A 17,304-nucleotide genomic window follows, 5' to 3' on the forward strand; every position below is an offset into this window, starting at 1 on the left:
GGAGTGTATATACTTTGCACCCGGATGGTCAGTGAAGGGATTAAATGTCTTCAATGAGGTGACAGAAAAGAGGCCATTTTTAGAGCTTTAATTGCCTACACATTAGCCTATCCTATTACCTGGATGACTTCTCAGTATTCCAGTCAGCTTATAATAGATAATGAATGTGTCTGGCTAAAAATTGCTACAAACCTTTCTGCAATTGGGTATTTAACCCGGTGAAATGGACAAATGCCTGGCAGTAATTGAATCTGTTACAAGTGTAATTTAATCTGTAGAAAGCCCAGAGGTATGTCCTTTTAAAAAGAAATCAACACATAAAATGACAAGTGCCCAGTATTATAAAGTCTGTTGTGGGAAAGAGATGTTGCTATTAATTATTGTCCTACAGCAGTTAAAATTTAAAATCACAATCATTTTAAAGCTACTAGATCAGGTCTTGAGCACTCTAAGTGTCAGCAGGGTTCAGATATTTTTACTTAATCTGGACCACACCTATAGTCATATTACAGGCAAAAGTACTATTAAACTCCACAGTTCTTTCCCCAGTGTAATGACTGAAGAATCTAATGCTGGTCTACATTTAAAAATTAGATCCACCTAGCTGTGTAGCTCAGGGATGTGAAGAATTCTTTCATCAGCCTAGCTACCACTCCTCGGAGAGGGGGATTAACTGCATTGGTGGAAAAACCCCTTCCATCTAGGTAGGAAGCATCTCCCCAGGGCCCTAGAGTGGCCCAGCAGCAATGCTGTAGCTGTGCTACTATAGCAGCCATAGTGTAGACAGGCCCTAAGAATAAATGGGTTGTCCTCTTCAAACACAGTACATACTTTCGCAATTATGGGACTGACCTGATCCAAAGCCCATTGAAGCCGGGGAATGTCTGATTTAATGGGTTTTGAATCAAGCCCTAATGCTTTTCCCATTGAAATAAATGGCAACATTTGAGTGGCAGCATCACGAGATGCATATTTTACTCACTGAGGCCTGGTCTACACTAAAAAGTTAGGTCAACCTAGCCACATTGCTCAGGGGTGTGTAAAATCCACACCCATGAGTGATGTCGTGAAGCCGAGCTAACCCTCTGTGTAGACTAGGTCAAAGGGAGAAGTGGATTACCTACACCAACGGGAGAACCCTTCCCATCAGTGTAGGTAGTGTCTACACTGAAGCATTACAGCAGTGCCGCTGAAGCGTTTCCAGGGTAGATAAGGTGAATCCACACCTCTTACTCTGCCACCCCAAAAGATCTCTGTTCTGCAGAATTAGTGTAGCTTTATTGTGCATGGGAGTGTGTTGCAGAACTCTGCTGTGTGCAAGCAGCCTCCTGAATGTCATTGTACAGGAGAAAAAGAGGATGGGGCTGGGTGCCTTTCTTCTGTCCTCTTTCAAAGATGAACCAGGTAAAGCAGCTGCAGTTTCTGCAGCCTGATGGAGGACTCCTCCTCCCCTGCTACCAGTTTCTCCTCCAATCTAATGAGGGCTAGAGTTCCCCTTAGTGACATACAATAGAAAATAATGTGTTTATTGGTTGTTTTTTTTTCTCTTTAGGTTGTATTTTGTTGTTGTTGGGTCATTCCTCTCAGTGTGCAATCAATATTTCCCTAAAGCCTTTTTGGTCCTGGTTCAATTGTGCCATTTTATTTAACACTAACCCAAGGCTACAGCCCTTACATTTTGATAAGTGTCACTGAAATTAATGGCAGTTTTATGTGTGTAAATCAGGAACCAGGCCAGTTTGTAAATATGAGGCCAACAGATGCTAGAAATGAAGGGACTGTTGGATGAATATCTGAGGGTGGAATTAAAAATGAACATGCAATGCAAACCAAATAGCTACAGGAAAATAAAATGAGAGGGGAAAAAAAACCAATCTTTTGAATATGGCCAAGTAATTTAACATTTGGCAGCATTGTAATTAGACATCTTGTTGCTATTTCCTGTTATTAAACAATTCATTTTTTAATTCCATTCCATTGAGTTTATTGGTTAGCGAATCACATAAGTGTTGTCAAGTTAATAGAGAACAGCTAAATGATTTTTGGTTTATATTGAGTTTTAGTTCTTATCCGCTTTAGAACAAAATGTGTTCAGCAAACTCATTTTAATCAAGTGGTGCTTAACAGCACAGTAACACTGAGTGGAGACATCTTTAAAAGAAATTTCAGTTGTCCCTAGTGAACCCTAGGTTCTCTAATGTTGACCAGGACAAGCAAACACATTTTAATTTTTTTTTAACACTGTCTACACTAGGGGGTAACATGTTTGTAAAACGCACTTAATTAAAATGTATTAGTCAATCTTTCTAAAATGTTCCGTTTTTCCAGATTATATGTAGACTGGAATTTGTGGCCCTATTTTAATTGAAATTGATTACCAATTAACTCAAGTTAGCTAACATCTTTGTAAATGTTAATCTAAACACTCCACATTTCAGGACAGAAAAGTTTTTTTTTATACCCTAGGATGAAATTTAGGGTAAATTGTGAATGGGTGTTCTGGAATGATCACGGAGTGTCTGGATTAACTTTTACAAAAGAACGAGGAGTCCTTGTGGCACCTGTGACTCCTCATTGTTTTGGGGGGAACAGACTAACACGGCTACCACTCTGAAACCATTTACAAAAGACTTAGCTACTTCAAATTATTTGGCAGCGTAGGCATAGATAATCAGGTCTTTGTGGTGTTCTCCATTTCTGATTCAGTAGCTCACTGCAGCATTTTTTCCCCAGCAGTTTCTATCATTTTTTCTGAAGAAGAGCTCGGTAAGCTCGAAAGCTTGTCTCTCTCTCTCACCAAGAGAAGTTGGTCCAGTAAAAGTTATTACTTCACCCCCCTTGTCTCTCTAATTTTCTGGGACCAACATAGCTACAAGAACACTGCATACAACATTTTTTCTGATTTTTGGTTTATATTGTGTTTTGTTTCCTTTCTTTTAAAAAAATTGTTTATTTATAAGTGGGAAATCTTCCACTGTTTGGTAGCTTGGGGATGCATCTTTCTTGTGCCTCTACCATGTATATGTCAAGTTAACTCAGTCTCTGTCTTGTTGGTTTTCTTGTTTCCCAGATGGTGTCCCAGCTTGAAGCCCAAATCGCTAATCTGACTGAGCAGCTAGAGAATCAGACGAGATTGCACCAGGAGGCTCTGCAAAAGGCCAGGAAAGCAGAAAAACAATTTGAGACACTCCAGGAGCAACTGATGCGTCTGGATGGGGAGTTGGTGTCTGGAGACGTGATGCGAGATGATTTGAAGCTTGAGAAACAAAAAGTAACAACATAGGTTATTTCCATTTGTGGGAATGTTTTTCACAAGCCAGAGATATAGCTGGGCGTCTTTATTGTATTTTAGTGCAGCGGTTCTCAATCAGGGGTCCGCAGCCTTTCAAGGGGGCTATGCAGCCTTGTGACTGAAGCTCCCATCCCCGCCCCCTAACACTCCCCGAGGAACTGAAGCTGGGAGGTATAGGGCGGAAGCCCTGATCCCTAGTGCCCCCCACAGGGGCTGAAGCCAGGAGGTGTGGGGCTGAATCCCTGAGCTCTGGTGCTTCCTGTGGGGCAGAAGCCCTGAGCCCGTGGGCAGAGTTGGGGATATGGAGGGCATTGCCCCTTTCCGCCAATTGCAGCGAAAGATCACGACAGTCCCGGGGAGGCAGCTCCATACCCCCCACCCCATTTCCTCTCCCCATCCCCTGGCCAGGCTGGAGGTAGGAAGCTGGAGCCAGGCAGCGTGGGCTAGCTGCTGCTCTGGCTGGTGTCATGGAGCAGGCAGTGGCAGCATTGCCTTGTCTCCTGCTGGTGCCCCATGTTGAAGCTGTTCCTCAGCTCCCAGCCCCCTTTGCTCCCACAGAGGCAGCTGGTTAGGCAACCTGGCTCCGTGGCTGGCAGACCCCTCCAGGAACAGGGACTGCAGGGGAACCCTCCCAGCACACAGCCCCTAATACCCCTTTCCCTATACCCTGAGCTACCCCACTGCCTGCACACAGCCCCTAGCCATCCCCTCTCTGTACCCTAAGCTATTTTCAAACTTTTTGAGCTAAGCTATAATTAAGTTATAATTTTTGGTTGCATGCCCCCCCACCCCCACCCAGACAGTCTGGGTGGCCAGCTAAGGTGAGTCAGGGGATGGAGGTGGCACTTCCTCCCTGGACCCTGCCATGTGGAGGTGGCTTGAGCCCCACTGGCTCCTGCCCCCCCCAAATAGAAGTCAAATTATGCCTATGCCCAAGGCCCCTGCCCTGAAGCCCCCCTCCCCTGCTGCGCTCTGGAGTCTTTATAGCCTGTCAAGAGGGGCCTCAGAGAGAAAAAGTTTAAGAATCCCTGTTTTAGTGAGTACTCAAACTGTGAGTTCACATGCTGGTGCTTTGGGGCATATAAAACTTTTAAATAAGGACTTGAAATGTTAACTGATACCTAAAGGACTAAACTAAATAGCCAGAGAGGTAGAGAAGAAAGATAAAGGTAGGTGTCCAGGTCATCTGTCCAGGACCAATGCTTTGGTGCGAAGCCGGTGACTGTTTTGAGTTGTCTACCAGACAGCTGTTTCTGGACACTGGTCCTCCACCTTTTGTATCAGTGTCTTGCTAATACAGCAAATTTTGGTAAATTTTAACCTCCACCTCTAGCTACAGGAAGGGAGATGGAGCTTTCTGTTTAATCCTCCCACTTCTCCCATAAGGGAAGAGGCTTTTCATTTTTTTACTTGTCTCCAGATGTCTGCTGCAAGGAGGTGGTGTGAGGAAGAGGTCTTTCTTCGCTACTCTGCCACCCATCAGCAGTCTCTATATTTTGGGTTCTGCTCCTCAATGAATAGCTCCAGTTCCTGCCTCTGCTGACATTCGTATGCTCCATATTCCCAACTAGCAGCAGCATTAATCAGAAAAGATTCTTGACAGTTTCACACTCCTGGATGCCAAGGGCAGCCATGAAATTGAACAAGATCTTTTTAATTTACTTCTGTTGCTGTTTTGCAAAAATATGAGTAGCAGCAGAGGGGCTAGTGCTCTTTGTCTGCAAAGAGTTTTATGTCATTGCCTTCTGAAAAGGGTAAGGGAAAATAATAGGAAAAAAAACAACTAAAATTCACCCGAATGCACAGAAAACCTTCTAGTTGTTCCCAGATTCCTGGTTTATTTGAAAAATCATCCCTTAAAAATGTTTCTACCCTTCTTTTGCTACACCCAGCGAGGCTTCCCCTACTTGTACCTCCATGGCAAGCTAATATACGCTGGGTTGTTAATAACTAATGCAAACTGTGAAGAGATATCATGTAGTTCTTTCCTATGGCACCAAATCAAATAGTATTGTTTCAAGTTATCTTTCCTGGCCAATGTTAATTTTTCCAATGTGTTGGATAAATAATTTAAGCAGTCAGAAAGAACTGAGGTTTCAGATTTCCATTTCTTAAGTATTCATTAGCCTAACTTTGAATAGAACTTTTAGGGGTCCCACAAAATGTATTCAGCAATAAGAGCAGGGACCAGTAATTTGGAGAGACAGTTCATGCAGGATAACATACTGGACCCAATGCTGCAAGAAGCTAAAAGCTCTTAACAGTGCTTAGGATTGGATCCAATATTTATACAAAGATGTTGGCATATCATTGCCTGCTTTGGCTAGAGCAATTAGCCAATAGTAGGGGCATTGCAGGGTTGTTTCCACTGGGAGGAGAAATGAATGAGTCAGGTATAGTCTCTGGTGCAATCTAGTTTATTTCCAAACATGTAAACAATGTCCTGTTTCCCTGAACACAGTAGAAACAAACAGGTAGTTTTCTTGCTCACGATTTCCAAGTCTACCCCTCCGGTCAGTTCTGTGCCCAAGGAACTTGATCTTTCTGCCCCCTCTCAGGGTCACCACTGTTTCTCTCCCTGTCCACTGGCTTTTTTAAAGTAAGCAGACATGCACAAACACACACACACCCCATGCCAAACACCCCCTAGCCACTGCATTTGCAGCCTGTCCCAAGGAAATCCCTCAAACCATATGGCTTAGCTTCTGATCAGGACTCAACATGCAGCATGTTGCCTTAGGTGGTGGCTTCTGTTGTCTCCAGCTATCTCACTACATCAAAGAGTTGAATTGCTCCTTCCACTTAGCCTGAAAGAAGGGCGCTTTGCGCACACCTATCATCATTAACCAAGTCTGTGACTGTCTATAGATCAAAGACCTGCTTGATGGTAGCCATTAACACTGCCTAACCATGCTTTTCTTTTCAATCTGAGTTCTTACAGAGAAGTTACTAACACCAGACATGTTCAACAAAATACTCTTTTTAAGTCACTTGCACTAAGCCTTATTTTTTTTTTCAGGGCCCTAGTGACAGGACTACAGACCTATATCAATATAACTATGTCACTCAGGGGTAGTTACATTGACCTAACTCCCTGTGTAGACAACGCGATGCTGATGGGAGAGCTTCTTCTACCAACCTAACTACTGCCTTTTGGAGCAGTGGATTAACTACGCTAATGGGAGAAGCTCTCCCACTGGCGTAGTAGCATCTTCACTAAATCGCAGCAGTGCGCTGTAGTGCTGTATGTGAAGACAAGCCCTAGGAGAGAGAGGCTGGCAGGATTCTCAGCCAAGCGGTAGGTCTAGAAGCTAATCTCCTTACATGAGCAAGATTACTGATTCCTTGTGCCTCTTGCCTCCCCATAGTCTGATTCATCATCATCATCGCTCCCATAACCACATTGGTCATTGGGGCACCATCACTGATAAGCAATCAACCAATTGTCTCCACCCATGATGATTGTGTATCAGTGCTTGAGTCTCCGCAAAGTCTATTCCTGTCCACTCTTTTATGTTGTCAGTCCATCTCTTCTTCTGTCTACCTCTTCTTCTCTTCCCCTGTACTGTCCCTTGGAGGGTGATCTTGGATAGGCCAGATCTTATTACATGGCCATACCACTTCGGTTTGCACTTCTTCACGGTCTTCAGGAGGCCTTCATATGACCCAGCGCATTGGGGTGATGATGTTCCGGACCTCTTCATTAGTGATGTGGTCGAAGTAGGAGATGCCCAGGATTTTAAGGAAGCATCTCATCTCTACTACCTGCATTTTCCTTTCAAGTATTGCTGCAAGGGTCCATGTATCGCACGCATACGGAAAAATGGAGATGACCAGTGTGTGCAGCAGTTTCAGTTTGGATTCCAGAGAGATGTTCTTATTCCTCCAAATTGGCTTTAACTTTGCCACTGTTGCTGCTGTTTGTGCAGTTCTTACCAGAATTTCTGCCTTTGATCCTTCATCAGTGATGATTGCCTGCAAATATCTGAACTGTTTCATTGTCTCCAGCTCTTGTCCACTGACAGTGATATCTGAGCTGATCCCATCATGTTTGTCATCAGCTTGGTTTTCTCTGCACTGATTTTCAAACCGTATTTTGCAGAGGTTTCATCCACTCATTTCAGAAGGTTGGCAAGTTCATCTTTGTTGCCTATCAGGCCATCAATGTCATCAGTGAACCAAAGATTTGAGATTGTTCACACCCCCCCCAATGCTGACTGTGCATATGTGATCTTCCAGGGCATCAGTCATTTTGCACTCCAAGTAGATGTCGAACAGTGTGGGTGAAAAAAGGCAGCCTTGCCGGACTCCAACAGTGGTACGAAACCACTCTCCTATTGTGCCATTGAGAACTGCACTGCTGGCCTTGGCATACAGTTATTTAATAAAAAGAAAAGGAGTACTTGTGGCACCTTAGAGACTAACCAATTTATTTGAGCATAAGCTTTCGTGAGCTACAGCTCACTTCATCGGATGCATACTGTGGAAAGTGTAGAAGATCTTTTTATATACACACAAAGCATGAAAAAATACCTCCTCCCACCCCACTCTCCGGCTGTTACTCTGAAACCAGTTATTTAATAGTAAGAATAAGCTTATGACTGACACTGTACTTCTTCATGGTTGTCCAGAGAGCTTCGTGCCATACTCTGTCAAACACCTTACTGAAGTCAACAAAGACGCGGTAGAGGTCCTGCTGGTGGTGTAAGTATTTCTCACACAACGCGAAGATTAAAAATCTGTTCTCTGGTACTTCTTCTAGCATGAAAGCCAGCCTGTTCTTCAGCGATGATATCTGTTTCTTGCTTCAAGCTGTTCAATATGACTTTCAGCATTACTTTGCTTGGATGGCTAATTAATCTTATAGTTCGGTAACTCTGACACAATTGCAGGTTGCCTGTCTTTGGCAGAGTGATGATTAGTGACTGTCCATGTGGAGGGTCACTGACCGGTCTGCCAGATCTTGTTGCAGATCTTGGTGAGTACATCTGTTACTGTTTTTCCTCCAAATTTCATCAGTTCAGCTGGGATGTTGTCAATACCTGTAATCTTTCTGTTCTTGAGTGATTTCACAACTGTCTCCACTTCTTCATGCAGTATTGGAAAGTCATCCTCCTCTGAATCTGGGCTGTCTACGACATCTCCATTTGCCTGATGATTGTATAGATCAAAGCAGTAATTTGTCCACCTATTGATGATGTCCTTTTCTTCTGAAGGTTGTTCCCTTCTTTTTCTTGAATTGTGTTAGCTTTGGTCCATCTTTCCTTCGTGAAATCTTTTGCTATTTTTATTATTGATACACTCTCTTCAATTTTAGAGCATTGTTTTTTTGATCTATATCTTCTTGGCCACCTTCATTCCTTTCTTGATCTTTCTGCCAATCACTCTGTATTTATCAGTGCTGTTCTTGTCTCTCGAGTTCTCTTCTAATGTCACATATTTGTAGTATTTCATTTGTGACCCAAGGTTTTATCTTACAGTGGTTCCCAAGAATGTCCATTGCTGCCTCATTCATTACAGCATTGAAATTGTTGGTCATTGTTTCTACGTTTTCCTCTAGAACAAGCAACGGAGCAAATTTTTCACTGATCATTGCTTGGAATGACTCTGCAATGCTTCGGTCTCTAAGTCTTTCTAAGTCAAACTTGATTTTGGTGAACTTTGGCCTAACGATTTTCCTTAGCCACAGCCAAAAGTTTAGCATCACAAAGTTGTGATCACTTCCAACATCAGCACATGGGAAGCTCCTTGTTTTAGCTCTGTTGATCCCAGAACGAAATTGGTTTTGCACCGTGTTGTAGTTGATCTGACTGTGATGTAAACCATCAGGTGCATGCCATGTTGATTGTATGGATGCTTTAAGTACTCCTAATGTGTTTGCAAGAACCAGATTGTTATAGCTGGCAAACTCCAAAAGTCTCAGGCCTCTATCATTGGTTACCACATTACAGAAAGGGCCACAATAATCTCGCCAATCTGCCTGTACATCAGTACCCACTTTAGCATTCCAATCTCCTTCTACAATCAGGATATCTTTCTTGTGTACCTTATCAATGATGTCTTGGAGCTGATTATAAAAATCTTCAATTTGCTCATCGTCATAGTCTGTTGTAGGGGCGTAGACTTGTACCATTGTGATATTGAATGGTACTGCGTTTAGACAGATGGAAATAAGCCTGCTGTATATTGGGTGGCATCCTAATACTGAATTCTTGATATCCTTATGGACAAGAAATCCTGTACTGTTGACATGTTTGTCCTCTCCACTGTAATAGAGTACATGGCCTTCCTCCATTCGTGCCTCTCCAAAGTTCTTCCATCTGACTTCAGAGATTCCTAGGAGGTGCCAGGTATATTTTTTCCTATTCTGTCCCCTGTGGGTTCAGGGACAGAATAGGCCCACTGCTTCTCCTGCATGTCATAAGAGGCAACTGAAAGTGGGCTGCCTGGAGAGGGATGGCCTTCGCCAGGTTAGAAATTTCCCCAAGACACACCATTTGATGAGCAAGTCAACCATGTCCATACCAGATTGGTCACAGCCTGGGTAGTCTGATTAGGAGGAGAATATTCAATGCAGTGAGTTCTCTGAACCTGGGGATGACCTCCATCTCTGTCTCTTTACACCTGAACTGCAGGCGATCCTGGAAGAAGTCACACAGAGAAGGGGATAGAAGGTTAAGAAAGATCCAATAGTTGAATCAGTAGATCTCTTCCACCTACTGTTTGTGCTGCTCCTCAGTCCACCATCACATCCTCTGTGTACCCTCTCCTAACACCTGACCTCTGATCTGCTGTCTCTGGTTTTGTTTTTGTACAGTTATCTCAGGAAGTATTCATGTTGTTTCAAACCTCATCATAGATAAAGTATAAGATAGGGGCAAAATCTAATTGTATTTAAAATGTCATTTCTCATTCCAGAACAATTAAACAAAATATTACACAGCAATGTCATGTGTGACAGTATAATACAAATTTGACTTGCAGTCTACCTATTAGATCAGTTGTGCTTGGCATGTATCATGGTAGGTTATCACCAAGGATCCGAGTTTGCTGTGATAACCCCTCCCCAAATTCTCTAATTAAAAAGAAACAGAAAAATCTGTGTTTTTCCACGATTTAAATAAATGCTGAACTTTAGTATCCCTAGCCACAATATAGATAGGTATTGATTGAACACAATGTTTTATTGGATATATTTACAATTTTTAAGCTGAGAGCCCAAGCCCCACCCATTCTCCTGATTATCCAATCTGTCCCTGGTCCCAATTAGATTGGATAATTGGGGTTCCACTGTATATATTTTTATTTTTTCACAAAATGTAAAAACTAAAGATTCTCTGTAAAAACACAAATTCCATGATTTTCTGTGGCAAACATTTCTAGGATCCCTGGTGTCACTAAACTACTAAATACTATAGGTTTAACTCTTTTTCTAGCAAATACCTATGAAGAGATCTGTTTGAGAAATATCTGAGTTGTATTAACTGTAAGAGGATACTAAGTGTGTGCTTCATGTTTTTGAAATGGTGATGGTTGGCTGTACTTCGATGGCTGCCAGCATAGAGGAAAATGGTTTGGATTCTTTAAGGGCTCTAAATGACTCCTTTTCTCTTCCCACTTACCCATTTCTTTTTTCAGTATCTTAAATTTCTGGAACAACTTTCAGATAAAATGAAGCTGGACAGCATTGCAGCTGAAATTGGGCTCGATATGAGTCTGGATGTGATTCTGGCCCGTGCAGAGCAGTTGGTCAAACTGGAAAGTGATGCAGTGATTGAAAACAAGACTAATGCGAACAACCTACAAAGGAAGGTAGGTAAAGGAGGGCTGAGTTCATCATCTCCATCTGTTATAAAGAAGAGCATTATTATTACTATATTTCATTAAAGTAGCTGCCAGGGAGACCCCAAACAAAATCAAAGCCCCACTTTGTACTAACACATACAAAGATACAGTCTGTCTTCCAAAGAGGAGATAATAAACATGTTTGCAACCCAGAGCAAATTACTGCATAGTAAAACAACAATAAAAAAGTAGGTCAATTGAACACCTCCTAACAACAATACTACTATTAGAGCATACCAAAAATATTTAAATGTAGAAGTATCCTTTCGTTGGCACAGTCTGCAAATCACATTCACTAAAGTTAATAAAACGTAACTAGTACTTTAGTAAATACTTGATCTTTTTGGTGTATTAAACTTCCAGACACAGCTATGATGTCATTGATTGAAATCTGTTACATGTGTTTGGTTTGACTCAAACACTATCAGCCATCCTGCTGTGGTTGAGCTCTTCACCAACTGTTAGGCTAACCTGCAGGATTACATATGTTTGGTAATTGTAAAAAAGCAAGCTTAGGTGTTATGCATGATGCTTAAGTATAGGATAAGGTCGGTGTTCAACATGTAAGCAGTAAAATAGAAGGAGCGGTGGAGGTGGCCCAGGGAAGTAGTAGGAGGTGAGATATAGGGTGATTAGATAGAGATGACGTGCCTATGTAGGCCAGAGCAGAGTTGTACGGAGCTCTGCAGGAAACGATGAGAAGGTCAGACTTACAGAAATGTGCTTCAGAAGGACCAAACTTACAATGACAATCCATTCATGTAATTGCTGCTAAAGTTGGGTGTATGTTTGTTTTTTGAAATCCCCTTGTTTTCTTTAAACTAGTTGAAAGCTCAGAAAGAAAAGCTTGAGAGCAAAGAGCTGCATATGAACCTTCTGCGGCAGAAAATATCCCAGCTGGAAGAGGAGAAGCAAGTGCGCACAGCCCTGGCTGTGGAGAGAGATGAGGCAAACCTAACCATCAGAAAGTTACATAAGAAGGTGGAGAGGTTACAGAAGGAGCTGGGCCTGGCAAGAGACTCTAACACTGACCTCAAAGCCAAACTGTCTGACACCAATGAACTGAAAGTGGGTAACTTGGTTACATTTTACCGTTTCTGTTTACCAGTGGAGGGAAAAGGCTGAATACAATTGGAGCTCATTTTATATTATGAATAGTGTTCCACATTTTTCAGCTTTTTTTGGTAAGAAATAATTCCAGGAATTTGTTGGTGTTTTCCAAACATTAAAACCAGGATGAAATGGGGTTAAAAATAATTAAAAAACGGGGAAAAAAGAAAAAAAAAGTTCGTAACATACACATTTTACTACGTATAATTAAAACTTTTTTTATGTACAAAGGTATCTTTTGTCTCTCTGAGCTAATATTTTTTCAAGAAATCCTGGTTTACGTACACTCACATAGTTTTCTTCGAAGTATCCTCACTCATGTTGAGCTTCTTGCTGTCTTGGAGGTAGTCCAACTTTGAAAGTAAGCGCTCTGTATTAATAGACCCCAGGGCTTGCTGTGCCACTTTGTTGAAGTTGGGAAGTGTGTCTTGATGACTGTTCCAAAAAGCCAGCAAATCCAGTTTACATTGTCAGAGTTAGGCATGTTCATGTAGGTAGTAAATTCCCTTTTCAGGGAAATTTTCAGGGAAATTTGAAATTTTATCTTTAGTGGCTGTCAAGGCTGAATCCCCACTCTGTCACTCAGAGTGCAGAAGGTGGGGGCCCGCAAGGATTCTAAAAATTAATACTTGCCACTCCAGGCTTGTATTACACTCCCAAGGTTACAGCTTTTCTTTGACCTTGGCTTGGTAAACCCTGCCACCACCCAAATGCAAAAAAAACCCCTTGAACCCAGGAAGGAGCACTTGTGAATTCTTCCCTGTGGGGTACCCTCAAGCCCTTTCACCCCCACCTCTGGGGAAGTGCTGAGAAAGAAAACAGAAAATTTAGCTGTTGCCCCCAATTAATCAAACAGCATATGCACAAACCTCTTAGGACACCAAAAATCCAATCCTGTTCTTAAAAAAGGTAAATTTTAAAATTTAACAAAAAGAAAGAAAATACACCTGGAACTTCAGGCTTTTGCTAGATTTTAAAAAATTCCAAAACTTAAGCACTCAAAATAGCTTCTTGGGGGTTCAGCTTAAAGGTTGCAAGCAAACAAAAGCATCTGGGGTTAGCACAGAGGAGATCCACAAGCCAAAATAAAGAAATAACCTGATCATGTCTACCTAAACATTCCCTATCCCAATGAGTCCTGCTAGGTATGGAAAATAATTTTTCATATCTGGTTCAAACCTTACACAGCATTTTTGCTTATAGCATTGCTGCGCCGGGTTCCTGTAGCCCAGAGAGAGCAACCACAGACAAAGGGCAAGTTTATTTTCCCATTTTAAAAAGTTCTAGCCTTCCCATTGGCTCTTTTGGACAGTTGCCCACTTATTTTTCCTTTACCTGGGGGACTTTTTAACGCTTTACAGGTAAAGCAAGTAAAGAACAGCTACCAAGAGGGATTTTATAGCTAGCTGGCTGGCTGGGTGTCCATCAAAGAGAGCTACCTCCCCCCCCCACTTTATTTATCACAGTGGCAAATCACTGAAACACTAGCATAACAGTCATACACCTTGAGAGGAAGGGGTACACACCTGGATGACATTTCAAACAGAATCTTCAGCACCAAACTCTTTGGGGTTCAGATTATGGGTCACGGTCATCTCCCATTTGTTGCTGAGCACGGTGTTGAAGGTTTGGAACGCTTTTTTGGTTTTCTCATGTTGTGGGGTTGGAAGGATTTCCAGAAGCAGCTGGGTTTTCTCGCTGTATTTTTCTCCTGCTACTTTTATGCTTAATTCAGATGAGATTTTGGTTGTCAGGATCTGGTAATTGTCTGTATTGGCAATCACGTTGGCAGTAGTCAGAGGAAAAAAATGTTTGTCATCCAGTGATTCCAAGTTTTCAACAATGAACATTACCTTGGTGGGCAGAATCTGGCAGTAATTTTGGTTATTTGCCAGTCTCTTCAGAGTTTCTGCTTTAGAACCAACAAACTCAGTCTGATCTATGAGACATATTAGCACAGTCCACACATTATTTACATAACAGGCAGTGAAGTACAAGCTCATCCACTGATATGGCATAATGGGTAGGTAATTGGCAGTTGGCTCTGCATTCATCTTGCACTGTGTAAAACAAAGCCTTCAACTTGTTTGCATGCTTGAAATAACCCTGAATCCAATGATGTAAGATTTCACCTCTTTAATTTCTTCTATAGCAATAGCTGCTGACAGCGCAATGTTAATCAGGTTAGCAGGACAGGTAATAGGTAGCATCTCTGGTTACTGGTTGAGTTTAATTTCCCATGCAAACTTAGCCATGTAGGAATCAGAATCTGTGTTAGCTGTGGCCACGTTTTCCCAAGTTAGTTGATACATCTCAAACATATCAGTTATTGCTGCCTCAACAAAGTGGGTGTCAGCTAATGTCACATTAGCACTAAACAATGCAAGTTTATTCACTTTGAAATCAAAAAACAAAAACAAAAGGCCAAAAATTGGACAGTCCAAGGTATGAGGAGACTCATCAAAAATCAGCCTAGACACCACATTTCCATCAATTCGTTCCATCAGTTTAGATTCTAAAGCATTGTCATTTTCTTTCAGATATTTACGAGTGAGGTTGTCTGCATTAGGAATGGTTTTTGCTGCTGGACAGTATGGTTGCACAAAGTCACCAATAGGCCCCTTAGCAATTAACAGCAGCTGTCTGGTGAAACAAAGCACGCACAAATTCAGTGGCACAATCATACTGCGTCCTCTCACTAGGGTGTTAATGAAAGAAAGCTCCTGATATTGACTGTTTACCCAACAGCTCGCCTTCTTCTTTAAGCTTCTTATGTCATTTGTTTTCAACATACTCCTTTATTCTGTTAGCGTGAGCACTAATCTCAACTCTGCAGTACTCGCAGCACAAGACATCCTCTTCACTCCTGTCTTTGATTTTCTTGAAAATTTCTAAGCACTGATTTTCTTGTTGGTGTTCAGGTATAGATTTGCATTTTCACCCCAGGTTTACCTTTTTACCTTATCTTTATCTGTGGAGGATTGGCTGTTTAAATATCAGTGCTGCACTAAGCGCTCACAAAGAAATAGGTGGGCAGCGTCTTCTTGTGAGCCAATCATAGTACAATACTAGCATTGTTTAATTTTTCCAACCGCCACTGTGAGTGTGTTCTGTGTTTTACACTGCAGAACTGCTTCAGTCTCAGAACTGCAGGACACAACAATCGCCTAACATGTTAGTGTTTAACAAAAATAAGTAAAGTGTGTGTATGTATGTTTGTGTGTGTGTGTGTGTATATATATATATATATATATATATAGAGAGAGAGAGAGAGAGTGTACATTGATAAACAGGTGTAAATCAGTAAAAACTGAAAACACGAAACACTAACTATGAAGTATAATAACATATGTTAACGGTGAACTACTGAAATCTGTCTGTGTGGCAAAGAAAGCAGTGTAATAAAGTCAAGAGATCTGTGATATTTTGGAATCTGTCATTGACCTCTAAGTATGTACTACATAGCATCTGTAAATACAGTCCAGAACACTTGGAGTTAATGTTATGGAATGTGGAATACCCAACATGGCTACAGTCGAACACATTCCAATGTGTGTTGCTTTAGTTGTCCTCAGAAAATCTATTCTATCAAACCTGGGAGAAAAAGTTTTGAACTTAAATGAAACACAGTTTTAGCTTTTCACTAGTTCTGAATTTCTTGTGAAAATGTTTGTCGCTTTACAGTGGCAAAAAGCTATCTTCAGCTCAGCAGAAAAAAAAAGCATTCTAGAATAGCCATCTTCGCTATTGGGTTCTTATAAATGGCAATGTGAAGAACTTAATAGTCCTCTAATCGTTGATCTTGTAGGTCAAAACTCTGGAGCAGACTAGAACCATTGAGGAACTAAACAAGTCTCAAGGCAAGCTGGAAAAGATGAAGGAGAAGGCTGAGAAGCAGCTGATCTGTGTCAAATCTGAATTACAGTTTACAGAGCATGAAGCTAAGGAGGATAAAGAAAGGGCCAGGAGTATGCTAGAAGCAGTTACCAGTGAACTGAAGGCACTTAAAACAATCCTGGCAGAGGTATCAAAAAGAGAAAGGCAGGTAGGTATAAATATGATAGACAATTGGTAGATGCCATTTGGAAACTGAGAGAACTTGGTATCTGGACGAATTATACTGCCATTCTGAAAACGTGTGTGTTAGTATTAAGGTTTTACTGACATGAGTTTGAGATGGCTGCATTATTGAAGAGTGGCAAAGTCATCAGAGTTATGCAACTCATCCCAAAAGAGTGCCAAATAAGACTTTTTGTGTCACTGTACGCCACTAAGTGTTCAGTTCATACCACGTTTTGGAGAAGTTAGATTAAAAAATATTTAGAACTCCAACTTCTTTGTTACTGATTCAATTTTTCATATTTATCAGCCAGTAAAACCTAGTTATTTTGCCATGTATAGGCAATGGATTCATGGACAATTCAAAAATATTTTTAAAATATATCAAAGGTAACTTTTTTGGTTAACAAACCAGGTGTCAGGACTGAGACGTGGGTGGTCTGATCTAGTGGTTAGAACCTGAGCAATGCTTGGTGGTTAATGCCAGGGATAGAGTTGGTAGCCAGAGCCCTGGGCCAAAGCTGAAGTCAGAACCAAGAATCAATCCAAGGACTAGAGCCAGAGCCAAGAGTCAGTAATCAGAGTCAGAGGTCAGAGCCGGAGCCAGAAACCAGGCAGGATCAGAACAGGGCAAGAGCAGATTGGAGCAGGACCAGAGCAAGGCCAGAGCCAAGACTGGATACAAGGCAGGAGCAAGGCTGGGAACAAGGCAGGAAAAGGAGAGATAGCAGTTGTGGGTGTAAGCACTGAACAGCCAGCAAACTGCTGCTTCTGCTGAGCTTAAATGCAGACCTTTTTGTCTCCTTTTAGCCAATTAGGTGGGCCGGCCAATCAGGCAATTCTGCTGCAGCCCAGCTGGGCTCATTAACCTTCCTGAATGCTGAGCTGGCTAGCACTAGGCTCTGTCAAGGGAACTCAATGCTAGGGTTCCTGACAGTAGCCCACTGGCAGGAGCACCTTCTTTCTGATGGACCCAATGAAAATCGCATACCAATCTT

The 17,304-nt window shown here is 41.8% G+C and overlaps 1 protein-coding gene across 1 annotated transcript in view; it reads left to right on the top strand.

Annotated features, from left to right (window-relative positions):
- CCDC170 (coiled-coil domain containing 170) overlaps window positions 1–17,304 on the top strand; it is an 83,547-nt gene that overhangs the window by 51,262 nt on the left and 14,981 nt on the right. Inside the window, 4 exon segments of the mRNA XM_077811794.1 lie at window positions 3,071–3,271; window positions 10,931–11,104; window positions 11,963–12,205; window positions 16,056–16,292. Coding sequence (XP_077667920.1) covers window positions 3,071–3,271; window positions 10,931–11,104; window positions 11,963–12,205; window positions 16,056–16,292 — 855 coding nt within the window.

This window comes from Eretmochelys imbricata, chromosome 3 (genome assembly GCF_965152235.1).
Source record: "Eretmochelys imbricata isolate rEreImb1 chromosome 3, rEreImb1.hap1, whole genome shotgun sequence".
Lineage (NCBI taxonomy): Eukaryota > Metazoa > Chordata > Testudines > Cheloniidae > Eretmochelys > Eretmochelys imbricata.